The sequence below is a fragment of the Microtus oregoni genome, unplaced genomic scaffold (genome assembly GCF_018167655.1).
Source record: "Microtus oregoni isolate MIOR12 unplaced genomic scaffold, Mior012 000024F_ref0000369, whole genome shotgun sequence".
Taxonomy (NCBI): Eukaryota; Metazoa; Chordata; class Mammalia; order Rodentia; family Cricetidae; genus Microtus; species Microtus oregoni.
The window spans coordinates 30958813-30984022 of record NW_024543083.1 but is presented as its reverse complement, the minus strand read 5'-3'; the positions used below and the strand labels follow the sequence as shown (position 1 = coordinate 30984022).

The 25210-nt window shown below is 37.8% G+C and overlaps 1 protein-coding gene across 1 annotated transcript in view; it reads right to left on the bottom strand.

Annotated features, from left to right (window-relative positions):
• Gpm6a (glycoprotein M6A) overlaps window positions 1-19803 on the bottom strand; it is a 231469-nt gene extending 211666 nt beyond the window's left edge. The window contains exon 1 of the mRNA XM_041673811.1: window positions 19692-19803. Coding sequence (XP_041529745.1) covers window positions 19692-19695 — 4 coding nt within the window. The 5' untranslated portion in view covers window positions 19696-19803. The remainder of the gene's footprint in view (window positions 1-19691) is intronic.
• Between the last annotated feature and the right edge of the window lie 5407 nt (window positions 19804-25210).

Sequence of the window (25210 nt, the reverse complement as noted above, 5' to 3'; positions counted from 1 at the left end):
TTGATTTTGATGTACAGTAAGAAGCAGAAACCCCTGTCAGCCTGTACACTGACTCCTACGAGAGATGGTGGTCAAGCCTAGTCCTTTACCTATTTCATCAGAGCCCATGTAAAGTGTGAAACTGTCAATTTAGGTCAAAAATTACACAGAATTCTGAAACACAGAACTACTGTAGAAAAAAAAATTTCCGATATTTATTTTTAAGCTCTCCCAATAAATCTGCCTTTAATTCACAGCATGTTAGTCTTCTCTTAATTAAAATATCAATGTTATCAGAATCAAGGGTTTGAAGAAAACTTAACTTTTCCTAAGAAATAACTTCCACAATAATATAAAAATAATAGTCTTATAAAATACTCATTTACAAACAGCAAAATCTCCCTCAATTCTATTTTAAAATCAAGAATTGAAATTTGTTTTCAAGCTAACACTAAATTATACTGTTGAATATTTAATCAAAACACTGCATACGAGGTTATTTAAACTCCTTTCCTGTATGCCGTGTGATAAACAGAATGTACAGGTCAATGGAGTCAATTATTCTGTTCTTGAGTTCTGCAGTCTAATTCCAAACCAAGATCAAAAGCAAACATCAATCCTTTTAAACCCTTATGTCTGCAGGCCCTGAGTTATTAATGTCACTCTAATAAAACTGGAGCTCCAAGAGAAGTTCAGAGGGACATACAAGGATAAGAGGATGAATTTTACCTCACCTATCCTGTGGAAAATATAAGCGATTGATTGTCCAACCGATATACTACAAAAGTTTTACTGTATTTGTACTGTTAATTCAAAATCAAGCACAAATAATAAAAATTAGGATCTCAGTAGTAATGCTACTACCCCAAATGCAATATTAATATTAATAACATTGGTGGTAATACTATGAAAGCCTTCTGTTTCTTGCCTTCAGAATGACAGAGCTGCTCCTGGCAGTTGTATTTAGATGCTATGTGCTTTACCACTTTAGCTATAATCAGTTGTGCTGTTTCAACAGATAATGAAACTTATACCATTCAGTTTTGAACATCTATCATGCCTCATATACTAGGTGTGATGACTTAGATATGTTTATATGGCTACAAATATAATGCCAGTAGTACCTGAGCCCCCAAAACACAGGAATTTCTTTTGCTTTCTGTAGCAGGTACTATCATTATCATCATTCATATGTCTAATATTGATTTCCACTAACTGGAATAATCTAGTAAATGTGTTATGGGATTCCTCTCTGTATGTTGTGAATATGTTTTATCACTATTGGTTAATAAAGAAGATGCTTTGGCCTATGGCAGGGCAGAATATAGCAAGCCAGAAAATCCAAGCAGAGATAGAGGAGGAAAGAAGGCAGAATCAGAGAGATGCCATGTAGCTACTGAAGGTGAAAGATGCTAGAACCTTACTGGTAAGCCACAGCCTCATAGTGATACACAGATTAAGAAATGGGTCAATTTAAGATGTAAGAGTTAAGTAGAATTATGCCTGAGCCATTGGACAACATTGTAATTGATATAGTTTCTGTATGATTATTTGGCTCTGAGTGGCCAGGAAATGAATGCACAGTCTCTGTTTACAAAAATGTATAAATGCTCTCCCAAATTATATTGGCTTTCTAAAAATTAGCATTGGATTTGTTAGGTGGGATATAGTAGTAATTGCACTAATGGGTAAAATGCAGAAACAAGATAGGATTTTTACATTTTAATAAAATTACATAGAAAACGTTTAAGCCAGCAGTAAATGAAGTGACCATTGGAAAGAATGACATGTATATCAGGTCTCAAGATTTACTGCTGAGTAGAATTTCTTTGCATGGCAGTCACAAAATTTGTTTATTTATTTACCAGTTTAAAGATACTTGGATTGTTTTTCAATTCTAAGTGGCTATGAGTTAAACTACTATAACATTTTTTCTAAGATTTTTAATGAGGACACTATTCACTACAGACACAGGGCCCAAATACCTCTAAGTTGGAACTGATATGAACACCTCTTCCTTGGGAAAATCTCCGTAGTACCAGAAGGCACTCTGCAAGTTTTCAAAGGAGGGAAGCAACAAACAGTCCTACCAAGCTGTGATGTCTGTGAACCACAACAATGACCAGCACAATAACTTGAAGGGTGCAGTATACCTTGGCAGAAACCAAGAGCTCCTCAATTGTACTTAAGACCCAACGTTATTCAAGAAAGAAGTCATATCCGGTACTGGAAAACTAACCAAATACCCATGGCTGGTAAAGTTATGGCACAGTTGCCCATTCCTGCTATTCCAGAGCTGCTTCAGGGAAAGGAGAGGTGGAGCTAGGAGATTCCTATAAGTGCCATAAGCCAGCTAAGTTAGTGTATGTATCAATCAACAACAACAAAATCTTGTTCCAAATGAAGTGAAAGGTTGACGGACGCTTGAGGTTGATGTCCAACCTTCGCTTACATGTGCTGACATGAATGTGCCTGCACTCCATACATATGCATATATGTGCATATAGTATTATACATACATAACATCAAAACTTATTCACAAAAAAGTGTAATCAATATAAAATACATTTGCTGAGAAAAGTTAAATTTTTCATTTGTTAAGAAAATAATTAGACAACATAAATTATTGTTTAATTCCTTTTAATGACGATAGTATAATCTTGTTTATCCATTACTCTCCAAGAGACGTCAGAACTTTATGATTTTATGATATAAAAAGAGTTTTCATGTAGGCAGAAACTACATTATTAGTCATTTTTAGCACAATAAAAAACATCTAGTTAAATCCAGTTTTATCAATTTAAAATAAAAATAAGTTTTCCTAAATCTATGTTTCTCTAGAATGTAACTTTTGCTGTATTCTTTCAGAATAATTTTATTGACTAAAAATTATCCCAAGACTCTGTTGAAAATACAATTTGGTATTTGTTGCCTCTGTGGACAACTTTAGTGTTCTTCCTCTGGTGATTGATGCATATACTTAGCTTGGTAGCCTCAACAATGGAAGCCAGAATCTTGGCAGATAGTCAGTTTAAAATTAAAAGATTAAGTCCCTCAAAAGCCTATTATAAAAACTGGAAATAAAAAAAAATCAAGGAGCCCAAATAATTCATAAGTTAAAGCTTCAGGAATGAACCTTAGTAAAGAATTCTTAATTAACTCCACAAAGTTGTTCTCTCAAACAGACACACTTTCTTCAGGAGATAAAACTTTTCTGTAGTTATATTTCCACAGACCAAAGAAACTTAATTGAGATGCCAAAAAGATAATAAGTGGGACTTGTTGCTATGACTTCAACAACTAGCATTCAGCTAATCAGTATCTATTGCCAACACTGAAAAGGAGCTGGCTATGTCAGTGCCTTAGCTTTCCTTCTGAAGATTCAATGATCAAAACTAAAATTTGACCTAGAAGCTGTCGTGAGTATAAAGCTGCAGGACAAAAGATTTGGCAAGTATTAATAGGAATTGAAAAATAACAGCCCACAGTCAGACTTCTCAAACTTTGAGGACAGTCAAGTACAATTAAAGCCAGCCAAGAGCTTAACAGGCAAAGATGATACCCAGTGTAGCGTGATGGGCAAACCCATTGCTCTGATTGGTTGTCAATGTTGAAAGACTAGATGTTTTTCCATACTAAACAGCCAATAAATAAATAGTGAGCTACTGCCACTGGGACAGAGGATGAAAGCCAGTGACAAAGAAAGCAGAAGGGCTCAACTTGAGGAAAACAAACAGCCACTTGTACCCTAGTTCTGTAGTCCTTGCAGGAAATGGAAGATCACACAGAAAAGTCCTGTGTCCTGGTAGCAAGATAAAATCTGTATAGATCATATTTGGATTTCATCTGTACATAGCAGCACATATTAACTACATATTAACTGAGGAAGGTTTCAGGGACAAGCAAAAATAAACAAATAAAAGGCAACGTTGCAAATATCCAATTAGTTTTTTAATTACCTATTCAGAATGCATTATTTTAATTATGTTGTGCCGTGTCTGGGTTTAATAATACTGTTTGAATCAGTCCTGCTATGGAAGAGAGGAGAGCACTGAATAAGGTTTTCCACCCCAAGGATTATAGCCTTAGAGCATGCACCATTTGAATTTTAAAAACCAAAGAAAAAGCCCAGGAAGGAGAAAATTAGAAAAAAGAAGAAGAAAAGAAAGAAAGTGAATGGAATTGACTTGCAGGATTCTAGAGTCCTAAAGGTAAGATTGTAAAATTTAAGTAACAAAAAAGGGAATCTCTCTCTTTCACCTTTGTGCCAAGTCAATCACACACATATTGAACTATTAAGCAGGATGGAATAGGATGACCTTTTTACAATGCTCAATAACGAACAATCTGTTGATTTGCTATGTTTATGGAAACTGAACTATGCCATAATTATGTACAACCGAAGTATTTAAATTTTAGATTTTTAAACCTATTTTAATCATTATAATATTTTATTAAGTTATATTTAATACTTTATTTTAAATAGGATAAACTATTTAATTCGATAATTAGATCTTTCTCAACTCTAGATTAGATGTTATAAATTTCTTATTGGATCATGGTAGTGATTTAGTTAGACTTTAAAACTTGTTTGGAAGTTCAAGGTCTATATGAATTCAACCTGGCTGGACAGTATTAATAATGATTCTGTTTTCTATAAAGACCATTATCTGATACATCCTCTATGGACGACCATGTAAGACAGCAGGAAGTCATGGAAGGTCTATAAATGGATGAACACAGCAACTTTAAACAATTGGGCCAACAGAAAGTATTCTGAATCATTCCCTTATTTAATTATAGTGATGCAATATAGAGCTTAATTAACTAGTAATTACCAAAATTGTGAATATTTTCAGTTTTTACTTATGCTTGTTGTTCCTTCTACTTTCTCCTTGTAATGCCAAATTCATCCATTTTTTCCACCCATGTCTTATTCTAGTCACTAAAAGAATGTTTGTGGCTTTTTAATATCTATTTTGTTATTATATTTGTAATCAAATCTGATTGGATAGCTATCTCCCAGCAATGCTACCATTGCATGATTATGGAAGCAATTGTAGGGAGGTAACAAGGGGAAAAGAGATAAGCAAATGAAGAGAGAAGGAATGGCAGGGAGGAAAGGAAAAATAAGAACCAAATGCAAATGACATACATTCATCAAAAGGCTATAATGAAATCCATTATTTTTTTTTTGTTTGTTTTTTGTTTTTTGAGACAGGGTTTCTCTGTGGTTTTGGAAACTTTAGAACTTAATGATAATTTTAAAAAGCTGTTAGTTGATCATATAACTTGTACAGGATAAAGATACTGGACAGGCTACAGTAGGCCTGTTACCATGCTTGTGAAGATGAGGGAAGGCTTAGATTTGGAGTGATAGGGCGAGGGAACAGGAAGGGTAAGACACTGCTGTTTAGTTAACCCCTTGCCTGGCTCACTCCCAGGGCACATTTTACTTTGTTTATAAAATTCTGGCTAGGTGTGGTCCCACATACCTTTCCAGAGGATGGGAAATTTAGTAGAGAAAAGTTAATACCCTTTGAGGAAAACCTGGAGTGAAAGCAAATGCAGATGTGTCCTGGAGCATGCCTACTCCACACCCGAGGCTGTTTTGCAGTTCTTCATCAGCTGTTCCCACATCCCTACTGGCCGACTTCCTGACAAAGTCACAAGCTACCCCATTTCTCTTCAAGGTACTCTTTTATAAAACCTGGTATGACCATAATCTCTAGAGCTCTCCTTCCACTCCTGGCCAGCGTTCTAAATAAGCTATTATACTAATCTGTGTATCTGCAGCTAATCTGCAGAATAATCGCATGGTTCCCTGTGTGCAAGTTATTTCTTTAATCTCAGTAAATAAAAGGGCTTCCTAAATTTAAATTATTCATACTCTTATTCTCATTCTGTCATTCTATTACCAACCAAAGTGAGCAGGTTGTTCTGCTCTTCCAGAGGACCAGGGTTCAATTCCCAGCACCCATAGGGCAGCTCAGAACTGTCCGTAACTCCAGCTCCTAAGGACCTGACACCAGTAGCAAAACACCTATGCACATAAAATAAAAATAAATAACAAAAAGAAAGAAAGCTTAACTCCAAAACTTAACTGAACCCTTTTGAATTTAGGCTTTTCTTTAGTAAAAGGAAGACCAAATGCAAAATATTATACCCAAAAATGTAGGTCAGCAATGATCTTTAGTTTATCTGATAGTGTTCTTTTCTCTTGACTTTGATATTTAAATAATAACAAAATGATATCTTTGCTGAGGACCTAGACCTGAGAATTTTACCACGTTATGATGTTAAAAGCAGAGAACATTATCAGTGGCTAAAACATTATTTCCAGGATGGCAAAATGATCCCTGTGCCATCATAATTGCCATAGGAGGAGCGGTACTATCTTGTTTGTGTTATATGTTATTTTAAGGTATATATATATAATATATATATATATATTAATTAAAGAAAATGAAATGTTCAAAGCCCCCACACATAAATGGCAATGTTTTTTCCAAAGCTTAGGGTGTTAAAATAAATAAAATTTACACATTAAAATATCAACCAGGCCAGCAAAATCGTTCCCCAGGTAAAGATGCTATGTGAGTCTGATAAAATGAATATGATGATGATAGCCAGAAACCACACAGAAAGACGAAAGGAGAGTACCAATACCACAAAGTCATATTCTGCCCTCCACATGCACACCTTGCTATGTGTACCCTGTAGGCACATACACCATACATACACACAAAGAATAAAAACAATTTTTTATTAAAAGTAAAAACACCAACTTACTATGTCACATATCAATATACAATAAGATATTCTTACTATACAAAAATTAATAATGAACTAAAGTAAGCACTGAGAAAATAAAACTATTGATGCCTCTGTTAATGCCTGGGAATGTGTGTTTAGTATTTTGCTATTTTCAAGTTCTGTTTTTGTTTTAATCCTCACTTAATATGGATAAAGAAAATCTAAGGAGGCATAAAAGAAAAATGAAAAATCTTGTTCTGAAGCCTTAGGACTGCTGGCCATTAGAGTCTAGACAGAGACTGCTTGCTCATTCCCAGCCACCCAGACCCAAAATAAACAAACAGAAACTGTTTTAATTAAAACACTGCTTGACCTATTAGCTTATTTATATTTATAGCTAGCTCTTATATCTTAAATTAATCCAATTCTATTAATCTTTGTATCGCCACATAGTTGTGGCCTACCTGTAACGTATTGCCCAGTGTGGACTCTGTCTCTTGTGGTGGCGGCTACGTGGCTTTTCTCTGACTCTGCCTACTCTCTCTATATATATCTCTTCCAGTCTATCTATATTCTCTTAAGCCATTGGCCAAAAGCAGTTTCTTTATTAACCGATGGCAATAAAACATATTAATATCTCCATCCATCACCAGATGAAGGTTCTATGGTGATATGCAAGATATTCGTCAGTATTGCTATAGGATAGGGTCGTTTCAGGTTCCCTATCCTCATCTGCCCAAGGAACTAACTGGGTTGGATGTTCACCTTCCTAGACATGGACAGAGGGGAGAGGACCTTGGACTTTCCACAGGGCAGGGAACCCTGACTGCTCTTTGGACTGGAGAGGGAGGGGGAGTGGAGTGTGGGGAGGAGGAGAAGGGTGGGAGGAGGGGGAGGGGAATGGGAGGAGGGGGAAACTTTATTTTTTCCTTTTCTCAATAAAAAAAAAACATATTTATAACTTACAAAGGGGAATCCCACATCATTAGAGGGCCAGGATGGAAACCACACAGAAATTTCTAACAATCAAAGATTTGTGGACTATAAAAGAAGCTTCCTCTGATGTGGGTCTTCTATCCTAGTTTTCTTTCTTTTTTTTTTTTTTTTTTTTTTTTTTTGTCTTGGTTCAAAGACGATTGGGAATCTATAGGCTTCTTAATCTAAGTCCTGAATTTACAGCCATGAGACTCAGTAGCATAGATCAACATTATCAGAGTTAGGAGATAAGAATGATTACCTCCTGATGTTTCCCTGGCAAGGATTTATCCATGATACATTTAATCTCTTTTAATGTACTTACTAGCATAATTTCAGGTTATGTAATTTCTATTTATTCTTGATAATCAATGCATGTTACCTCTTAATAAAAATGTAAGAATAATAAATATAATACAGTCATTAAAATGGGTGTTATTAGCTCATTTAAAAAAATCCTCAGATGGTCAGAGAGTCTTTACCCAGCAACTGATGGATACAGATGCAGAGACCCATAGTCAAACATTAGATAGATCTCAGGGGACCTTTTTAAAGAGGAAAGGAAGAATTGTGAGAGACAGGAGTCATAGGCACCACAATAAAACCCACAGAATCAACTAACAGCCTTCACAGAGCACACAGAGACTCAATTGCCAACCACAAAACTTGCACGAAATTGACCTAGACCCTCTGCACATATGTTACAATTGTAACTTGGTCTTCTTGTGGCACTCCTAACAGAGGGAGCAGAGGCAGTCTCTGACTGTTTCTTGCTTTTAGGACCTTATTCCTCACACTGGGTTGATTTGGCCCTACTTAATAGGAAAGTAGGTGCCTAGTCTTACTAAAATTTAATATGCCATGGCTGGCTCATACACTTGGGAGGCTTGCCATTTCTTGAAAAGAAAGAAGGAATGGATTGGGTTGCTGTGGGGTTAGGGTGGTGTTGCTAGGAGAGCAGGACTTGGAGGAGAATAGGGAGGAAGAGGAATCTGTGATTGGCCTAGGAAAAAAAATAATTTATTTTTTAAAAAGTCCTCATTCCATTAAGCCTTTGGCTTAAAGCAGTTTCCTTATTAACCAATGGCAATAAAACATATTCATAGCATATATAGGAGGAATCCCATATCACTGAAGAGCCAGAATGGAAACCACACAGAAATTTATAAGTAATTTATTTTTACTTTCAAAACTAGATTTAGAGAACATGGCATGGTGGCACACACTTCTAATATCAGCACTTGGGAGGCAGAGGGAGGTTGATCTCTGTGAGCTTACGGCCAGCTTAATAGTATACACAGTGAGTTCTAGCAATTCCATAGTGAACTATTGTCTTAAAAACAAACAACAAGCAAACAAGTCTAGATGTAAACAATGCAAAGTAAGGTTATTATATTATTCCTCAGTAAATTGCTTAAGAGTTCTGTCGTCTTGTTTCACTAACACTAACATCCCATACTCCTCTTATAGATCATTTTCTATTATTATATTGTTATTTCTATTGCTATTATTATTATTATCAATTATTATCCTCACAATTCATTTGATTTGTCATTCTGTGAATACACCAGCACCTTGCTCATACTAAGAAAGTGTTCTACACACTGAGCCACACATCCAGCATCCTCTAATTGTCTTTCCTATCTGTTTTGTTTTCCCTTAACCATGGATCTTCTCTTCATAGTCTTTTCTTCCCTCCTCTCCTTCCCTAGCTCTTTCCCTTCATGGACTATTCCTCTCCTCTTTTCCTTCCTTCATCTTCTCTTTTTCTCCATTTCTCATCCTCCCCCTCATCTCTCCCTCTCTTTCCTAATTCTTAAAATCTTATCTATAAGAGAAAACATCACCCTTTATCCTTTTATTAAGAGACTTTAATTTCATTTGGATTGTGAAAATTTTAAAAATCCACAGGAGATGCTTTATCTTAACCCAGAGACACTTGCTCAATCATGTCCATCTCTGCTGTATTCATAGCAGACAGATATTGGAAAAACACTTCATGTTCCCCAACAGAAGAATGGATGATGAAAATGTAGCACATTTCCACGAGGAAATATTATTCAGCAGTTAAAAATGATATTTACAGGTAAATAGGTGGAACTGTAAAAAAAAAACAATAATCATTCTGAGTGTTGTAATTTAGCCCCAGAAAGACAAGTGTGGCATACAATAGCTTAGTTATTGATATTAGCTGCTAAATCAATGATAACCAACCTATAACTCACAGAAACACAAAGGTTAGGTATAGAGTAAGGGACTACAGTTGACCAATAGATCTCTCCAGAAAAGGGAAACAGGTTAGATAGTTAGTTATGGATGGTTGAGAGAGGGATGGAATCAGAGGATGCAATCCATAACAGACACTGCTTAGATGATCAAGAACCTGAGACTAGAAAACACCAACTATTTCAGTTTTACCAAAAGAATGTATCAATAAAACGAGTCCTAATGACATTCTGCTGTACTCATAGATCAGTGCCTTGCTCAGCCACCATCAGAGAAGCTTCCTCCTTCAGCAGATGGGAGCAAAAAAGGACCCATAGACAGACAATATGGCGAGAGTGAGAGGCCCTGGAACTCAGCCCTAGTGAGAGGTCTCCATCAAATCCCTCCCTTCAGGGCTCAGGACACCCTGTGGAAGAGTAGGCAGAAAGTGTAAGAACCAGACGGAATGAAGGAAATCCAAGGAAACAAGAGGCACTAAATCAACAGGAATCCACACACATAGGAACTCACAGAGACTGAGGCAGCATTGACAGGACCTGCATAGTTCTGCACCAGATGGAGCCCTAGAGCTGAAGCAAAAATGCATGCAAGCCTCCATCCCTAACTCTGCAGCTCGCACCAATTGGTAACCACTTGCAAATGAGAATTTGGTTCCCTCCAAGGAAGTCTCACTGGAGAAATAAACTCTAAGGATGGGCTTCATGTCCACCAGTAGATGATCAATGGAAAACGAACTCAATGGCATCGTTAGAGGTTTGCTGTTTTGTCAAGAATAAAAACCTATTTTCAATAAAATAAAAAATTCTTAAAGAGCCATATTTGACTTTTCTGGGTTCTTTTTGTTGCACTGAACACTGTAGGTGACTTATTGCAAATGCTTTTCTTCTTTGACTAATGGAATTACGAAAACTCCAATATTTTTTTTCAGTAGAACCTTCAAATTTGCTTTATTGTTTATCTCTTGGCAAGGCTTTTTGTCTAGTATTGTCCAGTCATATCGCTATCCTCTTCTGGACAGACAGCCTTACATAGTAGTTTTGCCCCCTTTTCTGTACCCTACCAATATTAAGACTTAATGTGTCACATTCCCCAAATACTCAGCTTTATACTTCAGTTACTTTGTATGTTGGTAGGAGGCACCATTAGATAAATGCCTTAAAATACATGAATTTGATATCTTGGCCTGCTTTCCAGAAAGCACTTCCCCTCCCAGTATCCAGACATGGCACCAAGTAATGAAGAGAAACTGTATATAAGCAAATAACCTTTTTCGAAAACAAGACATGCAGGGATCAGGCATTGGGTGTTCCTAGACAAGAAGATGGATTTTGTTTATTTTGAAACAGAATTTAACCATGTAACCATGTAACTATGTAGACCAGACTGGTCTCAGACTTAAAGAGGCCCACCTACCTCTGCCTACCCAGGGCTGGGATAAAAGGCTTGTGCCACAAACTTAGCCAGAAGATATATTTTTTTCTGTTTATTTATTTATTAAAGATTTCTGTCTCTTCTCTGCCACCTCCTCCCATTTCCCTCCCCCTCCCCCAATCAAGTATCCCTCCCTTGTCAGCCCATAGAGCTATCAGGGTTCCCTGCCCTGTGGGAAGTCCAAGGACCACCCACCTCCATCCAGGTCTAGTAAGGTGAGCATCCAAACTGCCTAGGCTCCTACAAAGCCAGTAGGTGCAGTAGGATCAAAAACCCACTGCCATTGTTCTTGAGTTCTCAGTAGTCCTCATTGTCCGCTATGTTCAGCGAGTCCGGTTTTATCCCAGGTTTTTTCAGACCCAGGCCAGCTGGCCTTGGTGAGTTCCCGATAGAACATGACCATTGTCTCAGTGTGTGGGTGCACCCCTCGTGGTCCTGAGTTCCATGCTCGTACTCACTCTCCTTCTGCTCCTGATTTGGACCTTGAGATTTCTGTCTGGTGCTCCAAATTGGGTCTCTGTCTGTCTCCGTTTTTAATTGCATATAATGTTGACTTAAGTTCCAAGTGTTTGCACCTTAGTCTCATAGATTGACCAAATTCTTCTAGCAATGGGCATGCATTTAATAATGCATTGAACACTGCATTCAAGTTTCTTTTACAGAATCTCTCCTTTAACTACAAGTATTTCTTTATATTAGGTACCAGAGGAAGAAAGTAGGCATGAATGGATGGAGAGAGTGAGCTAGGCCTTGGTGGGTCATGTCAGTTTTGAACATACTGATGTTGAGGGACTAGAGGTACAGAAGGAGAGCCAGACAGCTGAGTGCAAAAGTCCAGAAATTCATATAATGATGAACAACACCTGAAGCCTTGAGACTGGAAGTTATGAGAAATTTTTAGGGAAAGAGATTCAGCAAACTCTGAAAGAAGAATGCCACATTGGGTTGCCCAGGAGAAAAAGGGAACATCAGCTATAACCATATTCCAGTGAGAGAGTGATAAAGTGAAAATGTGAATATCTCAAAATCTAGGCCTTGGTAGTGGATGTTTAAGTAGCAGTGATTATGAATTAATATACTTGATATAAGAAAATGGTTTAAATTGTAATGAGTAGCACAATCAGCTTGCTGAGGAAGAGAAGCATTCTGGGCATTTTATTTCTCAATACTGATGGAGGAAGGTCATTGGTTAAATAAAAAGAAACTGCTTGGCCCTCATTGGTTAGAAGATAGGTGGGAGGAGTAAACAGAACAGAACGCTGGGAGGAAGAGGAAGTGAGCTCAGACTCCACAGCTCTCCACGCGGAAGTGGACGACTCAGAGAGACACCATGCTCCCGGATCCTGGGTAGACACACGCAATGAAGCTCCTACCCAGGATGGTCGTAGGCTAGAATCTTCCAGGTAAGCGCACCTTGAGGTGCTACACAGATGATTAGAAATGGGCTAAATTAATATGTGAGAATTAGCCTAGAAGAGAATGGGCCAAGCAGTGTTTAAATGAATACAGTTTGTGTGTTGTTATTTTGGGCATAAGCTAGCCAGGCGGCCGGGGTGCTGGGGACGCAGCCCCGCCACTCCTATTACTACACAATACAGTCCCACAGTTCCTGACTCAAAATTAATTGAACTGAGCTTTAAAACCATAGGTAGAGGTCTGGACCCCAGGTATTCTGAATATGAGTCTCAGGAGTCCGACCCAGGAATTGGTATTTAATAGGCTCCTTGCTAGTATAATAAAATTAGAGATTCTGTAAGAAAAATATACAGAATAAGCAGTAAATGGATATCTTAACAAACTAAAGAATAAATTCCTTCAATTGCTAATCACTTGACTCATTTGTGTGTGTGTGTGTTTGTGTGTGTGTGTGTGTGTGTGTGTGTATAAAACTGCCTTGATTTCTTAAGATGGATGTATATGTGTTTGCTTTACTTTGAGTAGTAAGCATGTGAAATATTAAATTATATAAAGTCTAGATAGTCTATCTCTGATTCCTATTTCTTTTTAAAGAGTTGCTAATAAAATGATTTCAATAAATTAAGGTAAGACACAGTAGGAATCTAATATTTTTTGAATCTCTATACTTTTAAGCTGAAATGAACCTTGTCTTTTAATCTAAAAATCTAATTTAAAATAGGTTTTCTTTGTTTTTCAATTGTCTAGGAAAAAGACCTTTCATTTTTAACCTTTGTTACAGCTCCAATCTTTGCCAGTTAAAAATAACACAAAGATTTAGATGAAGTTTTATGAAATAGAAATTTACATAGGTAATTTAAGTCCATCTTTTCAAAGAGAAGTATAATTAAGTATATGTATATATAAAAATTAATACTCTAGAAAAATAAGATCCTAAATATATCATCAATGATAATTTAATTTTTATGATAAGAGGATAGTGAATTTCTCTGCTATTTTATCTGCGTTTGAACTTATGATGTAAATTCTATTCTAAATAATTATAAATAAAACATTAATTTATAATACCCTTATAATTTCATATTTAAGTGAAAATAAAAAAGACTAGCTGATTTTATTGCCACTATTTGGAGTAGAGTTGAATCTCGGGATTCAACAACCATATTTCCACTCAGGCATCAATTTCCACACTCAGTGTTTTGCTGTGAAACCTTGGTGTAACTGATCAGTTAGTTTTACATTTCTAATTAAAGATATAGCACATTTATGAGGCATTTATTTTCAGAATGAAATAGTTTAGTCGGCTCTATCAGTTCTGACTTTCCTTTCGTCAGCCATCATGTTCTTAATATCAAGATGATAACCCTGATCTCCTCTATGATTGAGTCCCTCTGCTTTCAACTTTTGTGGTCCAGAAAATGAAACAAAACTCATGTCCACGGGGCACTTCCTTGAAGCTAGGTCAGCCCCTGGGTATCTTAAAATGCTCATTTTGGGGATGCTATTTCTTGAAACTTTTCATTTTCTTTCCAAAAAATGCCCATAGATAGCCACAGATAAGCCGACAATCAACAGACACTATCAACTGTCAGCCAGGTGTGAGCTATCTCAGATCACCAAGCTGACAAAGTCTTCAGATGGCTGATTACCTAACTGACATTATAATGACAACTCAAGACTGCCTGCGTATAAAAAAAATGATCAGCTAACAGTCAACCCATAGAACCTTGAGAGTTAGCAATGAGTCGTTTTCTGGTGTTCTTAAATAATTTACTTATTTTCATTTTATGTGTATTGGTGTTTTGCCTGTCACATGAGGATACCAGATCACCTGGAACTGGAGTTTCACACAACTGTGAACTGCCATACAGGTGCTGAGACTTGAACGTGATTCCTCTGGAAGAACAGCCAGGCCAGTGCTCTTAACAGCTGAGCCATCTCTCCGGCCCCAGCAAGGAATTGTTTTAATAAACTTGTTTGGAGAATAACTGATTTGCAGGAGGAAACACCATCACACTAATTTATCTTTATCTGGATCACAGTGTCATTTGATTATTATAATTGTCTAGGGAAAATAATATACTAGGGAATTCAATGATCCATAAGCACCAATGTCTATTAATCTAGATTCTAGACTATAGGATCATACAATTATACTCTATTTTTTAAAGAAGATAGTTTGAACTTGTCAGATTCACATTTTCCCTCTAATTATTATTGAATAATTGCCTGAACTACATAAACTTATAGTCCCCGTAATCAAATGCCAGAGAATAGAAGATTTTCAACGATTTACAAGAGCGACCAGTTTTTAACATTGTTTGTGCCATCACTGCTTATACACGTTGCTTTTCCCCTGAAATAAAATCAGAAACTCAAAAAAATACTATGTCTTATTATTTCTTGTCCAAATCTTTAAACAATTTAAAATATTATTAGTCAACTCCATTTTTATTTGAAACTGAATGGCAGAAAAATATCTTCTTCGGATTTTTCTTCTCTGTTCTAAAAGTGTATGGGTTTTTGATCTATCAGTAAACTTTTATGGTATCACATATCAAGCTTCTAATCTTAAGACATTTAGTACATAGTTGGTAACTGGTACAGTTTTCTTCAAAACACAGTTTTTCCTTTCTCTCTTGCCCCTTAAGCAGTGTTGCCTGAACTCCCTCTTTCAAGTAAACAACTCCTTCTCTTGGAGTATCTTTCACTAAAGATTGGGAACGCTTACATGATTGAATCACTTCTCATTCTTCCTTATTAATTCCTAGTATGTGTTTAGAAGTTATTGATCATTTTCATTTAAATATCTAGCCATCAACTCTTACTTGATGTTTTAAAAAGGAAACTCAACAGTTGCCCAGGATAACCCGAAAATAAGTCATCTAGTTTATCTTTTAAGTATGGCATTAAAAATCTTACCATTTTCCCCATTGTGAAGCTTTCAGATCCCCAGAGAATATATTCATTTTCTTCGTTATTCTGTAGCATGATTTTGTAGATGTGTCTTCCACTTACCTTTCTCCCTCTGTACTCAGTGACACTGGGCTAGCCTGGAGGTATCATTTCAGTACTGCTCTGATAATTCAGTACGTCTCCTCCAGTTTTCCCTTTAAGTGCTGTGGTCAATGTATCTTCCTTAAACACTAATGTTATAAAGACTTTCCTTTTGCGGCATCCCTCTGTTGGGTCTTGGGGGCCCTCCACGACCTCGTGGGGCTCCCCGTGGTCCACTCTGCCCAGAGCCTCGCTTGAAATTCTGCTGATATCCATCCCGCTGGTAGCCAGAGTAGTCCCGGGGAGCACTGAACTGAGATTGTGTGTAACCACTGTTTGGAGATTCACAGGATTATGTTTAATCGCCAAAAACACACTGGCCAGTGTACCATAATATGTTACCAGAAGAGTTATTATCTATTTGTTCTCCCTTTCAGGAAACTGATTGTAAAGGGACTGTTCATCCCATAAAGACAGGACTACAATTGTCAGCTTTATATTACCTGGATATGGAAGGAAACAATTTTTACTCTGCATGTTCTGTCCTAAGCGTCATCTTGAGCCTTGCACACAATACTCAGATTTCTCACCCTTGCTTAGGAGTAAAACATTATATTCTTACTGGGAAAAAAAAAAAAAAATAAAGACTTTCCTTTACTTCCCTTTTTTTTTCGTATAAATCAAAACTCCTGCTGCTTTGCATTTGTTTTCCAAAGTTAAGATCTATTATTGACCCAGATTCATGTTTTCCTTCACCACAGCATGTTTAAATCCTTTCTGCTTTAGAATCATCCTTTATCTACTTAGGTTATCCTCCCCTTCACAGATCCTTTATCTTCCCTCAAATCAAGTTTAAGGCCACAGTCTTTGTTAGTAAGAGATGCCAAAATACTAAATTATAACACCATTTATAAACAGAAAAAAAAGATTAATACTGCTATGGTACAAAATATAAATTATATGTATACATATATCTACACATTCACACATATTTAAGTAGAGCAGTGACTAAAAAGCTTAGAAAAGAAATTTTAAATATCCTTGACCTACCTCTCTACTGGACTGTAAAAACCCACAGTTGGAGAGCATGAATGGTAATTAAAGTTAACCTTGAAGCTAAAATAGTAATATGCTTAGCAAACAGTTAGCCCTGCATTTTTTTTAATATAATCTATTTTCTTCAACCATTCTTCAGAGAAGTTTGAGGTGAAAAGGAATTATTCTAAACCAAACCAAGGACATTGCTGGAGAAGGAAAGCCCAATAAACCCCCCAAACTCTATTTCCCTACCTTACAAGGAACTTGTTATTGTTGTTGATGATGATGTTTTGTTCTGTTTTGTTTTTTGAGAATTTGTCATGTGCTTTATAGATGTTAAAACTATGAATTATTTAACCCATTGCTCTCACTCTTCCACAGTGGTAGAGTAAGGAGGTCTCAGACAATCAATGATTATTACACTCATCCCTACAGCACCATTTTCCTTTCTAGACTTCTCTTTTCCTTCCTTCTTTGTTTTCTCTGGGTATTCCTGGCTGTCCTCCTGGATCTCACTATGTAGACCAGGCTGGCCTGAAACTCAGAGATCTGCCTGCCTCTGCCTCCTGAGTGCTAGGATCAAAAAAGTGCACGATCATCACACATTTTATTTTCAACTATCGTGACATCAGAAGAAGAAACATACAGACTGCTGGGACAGTCCAACATTTTCCTGTACTGTTTCCTCGCTTCCTGGAACAATCTAGACTCCATTTCTGAGTCACTGCCTAACATTTCACCAGTTAATAAAAAGGTATTAAGAAATGAAGTTCTGTTCTTTAACAAGTAAATCGAAAGGAAGAGGAGGACTGTAACTTCAATAACAAAGTATATTCTATGTGGTTTCCAGGCATGTTTCTTTCCTCCTTTCTCACATTCCCTCTTTTAATTTTTCTGCAGACTGCTTCTCTTCATTTCTATTCTCAGTCTTGGCTTTAGACTCTCTCTCTCTTCAACTGTATTCAAATTGTTTGCCTTTCTTATTCTATCTGTTCTTTCCTAAGCTGTGGTTTCTCACTTGTTCCTCTAAAGTCCTGTCTCCCTGGAGGTAACTGACATTTACATGAGTTTTGGTTAATCTCAAATACAAGAGGAACATGGAATCCATTCCTGAGGGAACAGTACTTTTACAAACTAAGGTTGAACTCCAGATGATTCCAGCATTGCAGGCACCAACTCCAACTTTGTCCCACAGCACTTTCTACACTTGGTTAGTGATTTACCCACAAGAATCTGAGTAAAATCCAGACTCAATCGTTTTCTTTATGACTTGAAAATACAAACTTTAGAGATAATTAACTTTGAAATGAAAAACTTAACGTTTGATAGCCAATCATTTCAAGCATAAGCTGGTCAAGGTAAGTAATGTCATACTTTATAAACGCTAGTATATTGATGGCTTTTAATAGAGCTCGTGACAAGATTACGTCAAATCAGTTAATTTGGCTTTTTATTCAAGAAAGACCATTTCCATGGGTGTTGTTCTCATGCAACTGTTTCTAGGGACACAGAAGTATAACTGTACTTTTAAAAGCCTGTGCATCAACAGGGAAGCGGTTTGCTTTTCTTTTATAACCTGAAAATATTACTTCCGCTTAAAAAAATAAATACTCCAGTTAGACCTCATTCTGGAGATCATTCCCAACACTTTTATTCAAAGGACTTAAAAAAAAAAAAACGAGTCTTTCTAAGACTCTTGCAGGGTCATGCAAGAAGAGACTATCAATGTCTTGATCACAGCTAACATTCATAGGCAAAAATGTCCTTCGTCTTTTCTGTTTTCTTTTCTTTCAAGTTGGCCAGTATGTATAAACCCCACTGCTTAGTAGTCAAAGCATCCCCTAACATTGAGCCTGTGGGAATTTAGGAATTTCTACAGGGGCATGTCAGCCCAAAGAGCTCCTTTGCTCTTGGTGAAATCACTTACAACAAAGGACAAGGGAGCAGCGGGGGAGGGGCGGCTAATGGACTTGGACCGGAAGCAGTGAGTCCACAGGCGTTTGCATAGTAAATCCCTTGCGGCTGGTGGATCACTAATCAGTAACAGTGGAAATGCAATATTGCGCGAGCACTTTACGCAGAAACCGTACAACCACAGCCAAGACCTCAGATAGTGGGTCCACTTCTTCACAGGTTTAAAAACTTTTCTCACACCACTACCTTCTGATGCTGGATTTTTGTCCCGAGGGCAGACACCCGGTCCTCCCACCTCCATCGCACCCCACAACATTCCTGGGAGTGTGCTAATCTGCGCCGCCTTACTCCAAAGAAACTGGAGCGAAGCTGACTGCCGCAAGAGCTACCTACCGTGAGGTGCCCCAGCCACTCAGGGCGTCCTTTTAACTACATCGTTAATTTACCAAGATTCTTCCAAGAAAAAGTGAAGCATTCAGCCTCAACTTTACAACCTCTGTGAAAATGGGCGTTCCGTTCACACAGGGGACTAGAAACTACACCCAAATCTCGCCCTTCCTCAGTGTCTTCCTCTACTCAAACCTGTTAGGAGCTGAAAGTTTTCTAAGTTTTCGTTACTTATGACTCAATTCAACTTGTGCCACCAAGCTTTCATCAAACTTGTCATATGCTGTTCCTCCTGGAATCTGCTTGTTATTTCTAATCTCTCTTTTAAAATCCCTCAGGTAATGTCCAGAGCAAGGTACAGCAAAGTCGCAGGCACTCACTCTTCCCTCTCTCCTTCCCAGAATGAGTACAGAGTCAGGCTCTAAGGCAGCGGCAGGAGCACACAGAGCAAGAGGGGATGACCCATGGGAGAGATCGGCGCTATCAGTGGTTCACAAAGCTTCCCTTTCAGGAACACCAGCTTTTCCTGCCCTACCGAGCCTTAGAGGTGGGGGTGGGGGCGCTGCACTCACCCATATCCAAAAGTCTTCCTCCTTCTCCTCAGCTCCCCAGAGACGTGTGAAAGAAGAGGCCGGCGCAGCGTGCAGTCCACTTGTCCAAGCTGCACTCGGGCTCCCAGTGCCCCAGCCGCTGACAGCTTGGCCCCTCCCAGCGGAGACAACCCCGCTGGGTCCAGCGAAAGCCGCTGCGCCCGCAGACCCCTCCCTCTCCACCTGCGCCTCCTGATTGAAACCTAGTTCCCTGGTTTCTCAGTTGCCTAGCTCCCAGAGGCCCCTACCCTGACCCTTTTCACTCTCTAAAGAGCTAAATGCAATGTCCCCATCCCAAACACATTGTCAACATACACATTCTCTCATGGCACCCCAGGAATCCAGCAACTAACTCTTACCCAAAATAATGGTGGGAAGAGGGACAGACTCAAGAAAAAAAAAATTATTACAGAAAAAATGACAGCATGCTATAAAATTACTCAGTGTTGTTTATTTTTTGTTGTCCTTAGTACGTTTTCTTAATATGGGTGTTAAAAAAATAGAAAGAAAAATTTCCTTGATAATACGCAATCACTTCTACATTAAATGCTTCATTTTGCTATATAACATGACTACAAAATTCTAAATACACACATTTACCCACACACAAATACACAGCACGATGAGTAGAATTCACCTGAAAGTAGAGGAGAAGCAGGCTCCTGGACAGAAGGAGGCTGCAGTTGGAACCCTGCTATACCAGCGATACACAGGGATTTGGTTTCCTAATTTGTAAAATAAACGATCTGGAAAAAAATTACCTCTAACGTTCCTTCAAGCCAAAAGACGTAATAATAATTCTACAGGGATTTGGCCTAATTTTTTTCAAGGTTTATCCTGGAGAGGCTATTTTAGTAAATCCCTAGTGTCTTAAGCTTCTGATTTGTGTGGCATACACCTTAAAGTATACAAATTTATACCAAGAACAAGAGAAGAAAAAGTAGACCCTGTTACCAAAGGTGAGATTTCCTTCCAATGGTGAAGGTATTACACAATACATACATTGTATCTTCAGCAGGACACAGGCACACATACAGAGCATATCATTCACATGGTTTAGAAACATTTGCTCAGCCTTTTCTCCCACAAAGGAAGAGATGTCCTCCTGGCGGGGATGTTGCTAATGCATTTCAGTTCAATGCAAGTAGAAAGTCATTCTTGTGGGAGGAGACAGGAAGTAGTCGATAACAGTTATCAACTATGATAGTTGTCAACATGTCATTCAGAAATACATCACTGTTCTAGAAACTGATAGATGTGAACAGAGCGTGATTACAGCAAAGCATGCCAGTCATTCAGTAGCTCTACATAAATAAATTATGAATTTTGAAGACTGGTTCAAAAGCTCAGATCTACAAGCACCCGGGGTCCATTCCAAGACAATATAATTTTAAGAAATTAGAATTTCTTTGAAATTCCTGTGAAATTTCATCATAATTCTGAAATATTAAATAATGATGACATCATAATGTGAATATCACTGCTAGGCAATATTTCCAGGCACTTGCACCAATTCTTCTATGTAGTAATCAGACAAGACAAATTCATAGGTAAGAACAGATGCTGCAGCGCCTGAGCTTAATCAGTTTACTACACTGTATCATTGTATCCATGGAGATTGTTAGATGCTTGAGAAAGGGCTGGGTATTCTTTAGCAGTACATGATTCAGAAATTCTTTAAATGTCCCTAAAACTATTAGAAGAATTAAGCAACACAATTCAAAACATGGGTTGTGGGCCTGAACAGAAAATGATAAGAGATGAACTATACATGACTAGGATACACTTTAAGTGCAAAAATACTATCAGGGAAATACAGATTAAAACTAAGTTTCCATCCCATCCCTAATAGAATGGCCATCGTCGGGAATACAGTTGACAACAAACACTGGCGTAGGTAGAGAAAGGGGAAACTCATACATTGTTGGTGGGATGTAAATTAGTGAAGCCACTTTGGAAATTATTCTGGCAGTTTATCACAGAACTGTAGATGGAACTGCCATAGGACCTGGTCATACCACTCCTGGTCATGCAGTCAAAGCAGGGGCTGTATTTCCTACCATCTTCATTGACACGCTGTCGGCTGTGCCTCTGAGAATGGAATAGCCTAGATTTTCATCAACATGTTAATGGATAAGAAATATGAACTATACATGCATAACAGAATGCCACTCAACTGTAAAAAAAAATAAAATCATAAGATTGGCAAGCAAATGGATGGAACTGAAAAAAATATAGTGAGTATGGTAACTCGGACCCGCAGTGAGAAACTCTGCATGTTCGCTCTCATTTGGATGTCAGGTCCTTGCTTCAAATCATTTGTTTTGTGTCTTTAACTTGGAACACAATGGAAGTCCAGAAACTAGAAAGGGGCCTTTTGTTGAGGGAGGCGGTGATACATTAAAAGAGGGAGGATAGTCAATGATTGGTAAAATATTTAAATGTACAGAAGTGGAACCCTGAGGAAAAAAGACTTAGGCAGGGAGGTTTGTGAAAGTCGGTGGGAACTTGGGGGTGGGAGAGTGTGTACAGAACACGAACATGTGTACAGAAAGTCATGTGAAAGCCTACTGTCTCACATATTGATTAAAAAATATACTTGAAGGGATAGTAGAACATACATAATACAAAGGAGGAGAGGGGAACACTGAAGGTTAAAGGATTAACCGGGCATGGGACAGGGAACAAAGTTCAGAGGAGATAGAAGATGGACTAACCTAAATTGAGATTGCATTAAAAAGCCACTTGTTACCAAGCTAATTTTAAAATAAAAGCCTTAAAAAGTTGAGCTCAAGTCAGTTGGTGGTGACACATGCCTTTAATCCCAGCACTCGGGAGAGAGAGACAGGTGGATCTTTGTGAGTTCAAGGCAAGCCTTGTCTACAGAGGGAGTTTAGGACAGGCTCGAAAGCTACAGAGAAACCCTATCTTGAAAACCAAAAAAAAAAAGAAAAAAAGAAAAATTAGTTCAAATAGAGATACCCTACATAAATAGATGATATTGTTCCCAGTAGATATAGGTTATTAAATTCATATGCAAAATCAGAGGACAAAGCATGGGATAGTCCCTATGAAGGCCCCAGAGGTTTCCAAAACAACATAGGCTGTTACCAGTGTCTTGATTACCCACCATAATTACATGACAAATCCCCATTGCTGAAGATACAAACACTTTGGCTAAAAGGCAGAAAAATCCATCCCAAGTTAACAGAAAAACTTCTTCTCTGGTGGCTACCTTTAACAATTCTGGAAGGTGTTATGAGCGCTGCAGGGGATAAAAAGATGTTACTCCTCTTACCCAGCACTAAAATCTACATGGCACCGTGTGGACCTTTCAGGCAAGATATGACCACTGATGCAATAATAACCTGACTGTTGTGGGTTGACAAACAGACTTTTGGTTGGATTTGAGGCCTGTTTCACCAGAGGGAATTCGGTTCACATTACAGCAATCCTGGTCAAGAGCCAAAGACTTGGAGAGGTCATAGGCCCTAGGGTAGACCCTGACACTGTTAGTTTGCAAAATGGTCATGCTGTCAAATTTCCTTATAAATATTTATGTGTATATCCGTAGACCCTGGCTTTTCTAAGTCTTAGTCGGAGAATCTCCTTTTCCTGCAGTGGGCTGAAGCTAATACTGAGATGCAGAATTCATCTAAAAGGGCAAGAATAAGAGATTTGAGTGCTCAGGCCTAAACATTTATCAATTCTCGCTGCTCCCAAGACTCCAAGATCACGGAGGAAGAGAGGTAGGAAGAATATAAGGACTGAAGCATCAGGAGGAATGTTGCCAATGTCTTTTGGACATGACGTTCCTTAGCATTCATAAAGCACATCAGCTGCACCTCCACAAGACCTGTAGAAGATCAAGCCTGCCAAAAATTTCTCCATAGATATGTGAGGTAACCTCCAGGCCTCACCCTTAATGAGGAACAATTGGCAGTTGATAACTGTTGGGAAAGGGAAACTTATTTTTTCATTTAAGGTATGGCCACTGATAGTTTTCCTATGATCCAGTGGATGGTCCCACACCCAAGCACGTATGGGTAGTGCTGATTATACTTGACAATCGAAAAGGAGAGAAAAAAGGCAGGTAGGAGAGGGAAGTGGTTATGAAAAATGGAGAGAAATGAAAGGAAAACAAGGTGTTTGCAGCCAATATTTTGTTGAAAGATGTATAAAATTTTCAAAGAATAAACAATAATAATAAAGATATGGACTATCAAACACCAACATATAGTAATCAAAATCATTTTTATTTCTCTTTTAGTCTGCTATACAATAATATATGAAGTTTCAGTGATCTATTTTTAAATGACCATTCAAGTGGAATGCCATTATATTATTTGAGAAATTTAAAAATGCAAAATTTTATATGTAGATTCAATAGAAACACATAAATTAATCCATTACCTCAATAAATGCCTGCTATTTGTAATGTTGACTTTCTTGTACTTCTTTTTATTTATAATTAAAAAAAATTATCTTCAGAAAAGCTTCCTCCTCAGCAGATAGGAATACAGAAACACACAGTCAGACATTATGCAGAGAGTGAGAGACCTTGGAACACTCATCCCTAAATGGTATGCCTTCATCAAATCCTTCCTTTCAGGGCTCAGGAAATCCAATGAAAGAGGAAGCAGTAAGAGTGTGGGAGGAAAAGGGAATGGGGGAAACAAGACCTTTTTACACAGTAGGATGCCACACATAAGAACTCACTGAGGCAGCATACACAGGGCCTGCACCTGTCTGCATCAAATGAGGGCTCTGGAGCTGAGAGAAGTGAGCACGTGCCTTTATCCCTAACCCAGAGGCAATCTACAGTTGATAACCACTTGTAAATGAAAATTTAGTTTTCTTTAAGGGACTCTTGCTTGGGAAACAAACTACTCTTCTGGGTAGGCTACACATCTAGTAGTGGATGGCCAACATGAAACAAATTCAGCAGCATCTTTGGAGGTCCTTTGTCACATGGAGTTGTGTTTGGGAATTTCTGGTGTTACTATGTTACTCTACAGGTCTTTTTCTTATGGCTTTTGGTCTGTGTTTTTATGGGAGTCCTATGTGTGGAAACATGCGTTTCTGCATCCATATGTTTCTCCTGTGTTTACTTTGGCTCATTTTGTCCTGTTTGTTTTGTTCTATTTCAACTTGCTGGGTTTTTTTTTCTTATTTTATTTTTTTAATTATTCCTTAGATGCCTGTTTATTTTTAAGGAGACACAGAAAGTGTATGGATCCAGATGGGAGGTACTGGAAGGAGTTGGGGGAGGGGAAGTTGTAACCAGAATATATTGTATGAAAACAATCTAATTTCAAAAAAAGGAAGAAAAATAAAAATATTTTAAAATTGTTTATTAGAGTATATATAAATATATATATGTGTGTGTGTGTGTGTGTGTGTGTGTGTGTGTGTGTGTTTCTGACATATGTATATGTAAACCAGAGATTGACATTGGGCCCGTTGTGCCGAGCAGGGTATTGCACTTAACCTGGAGATCA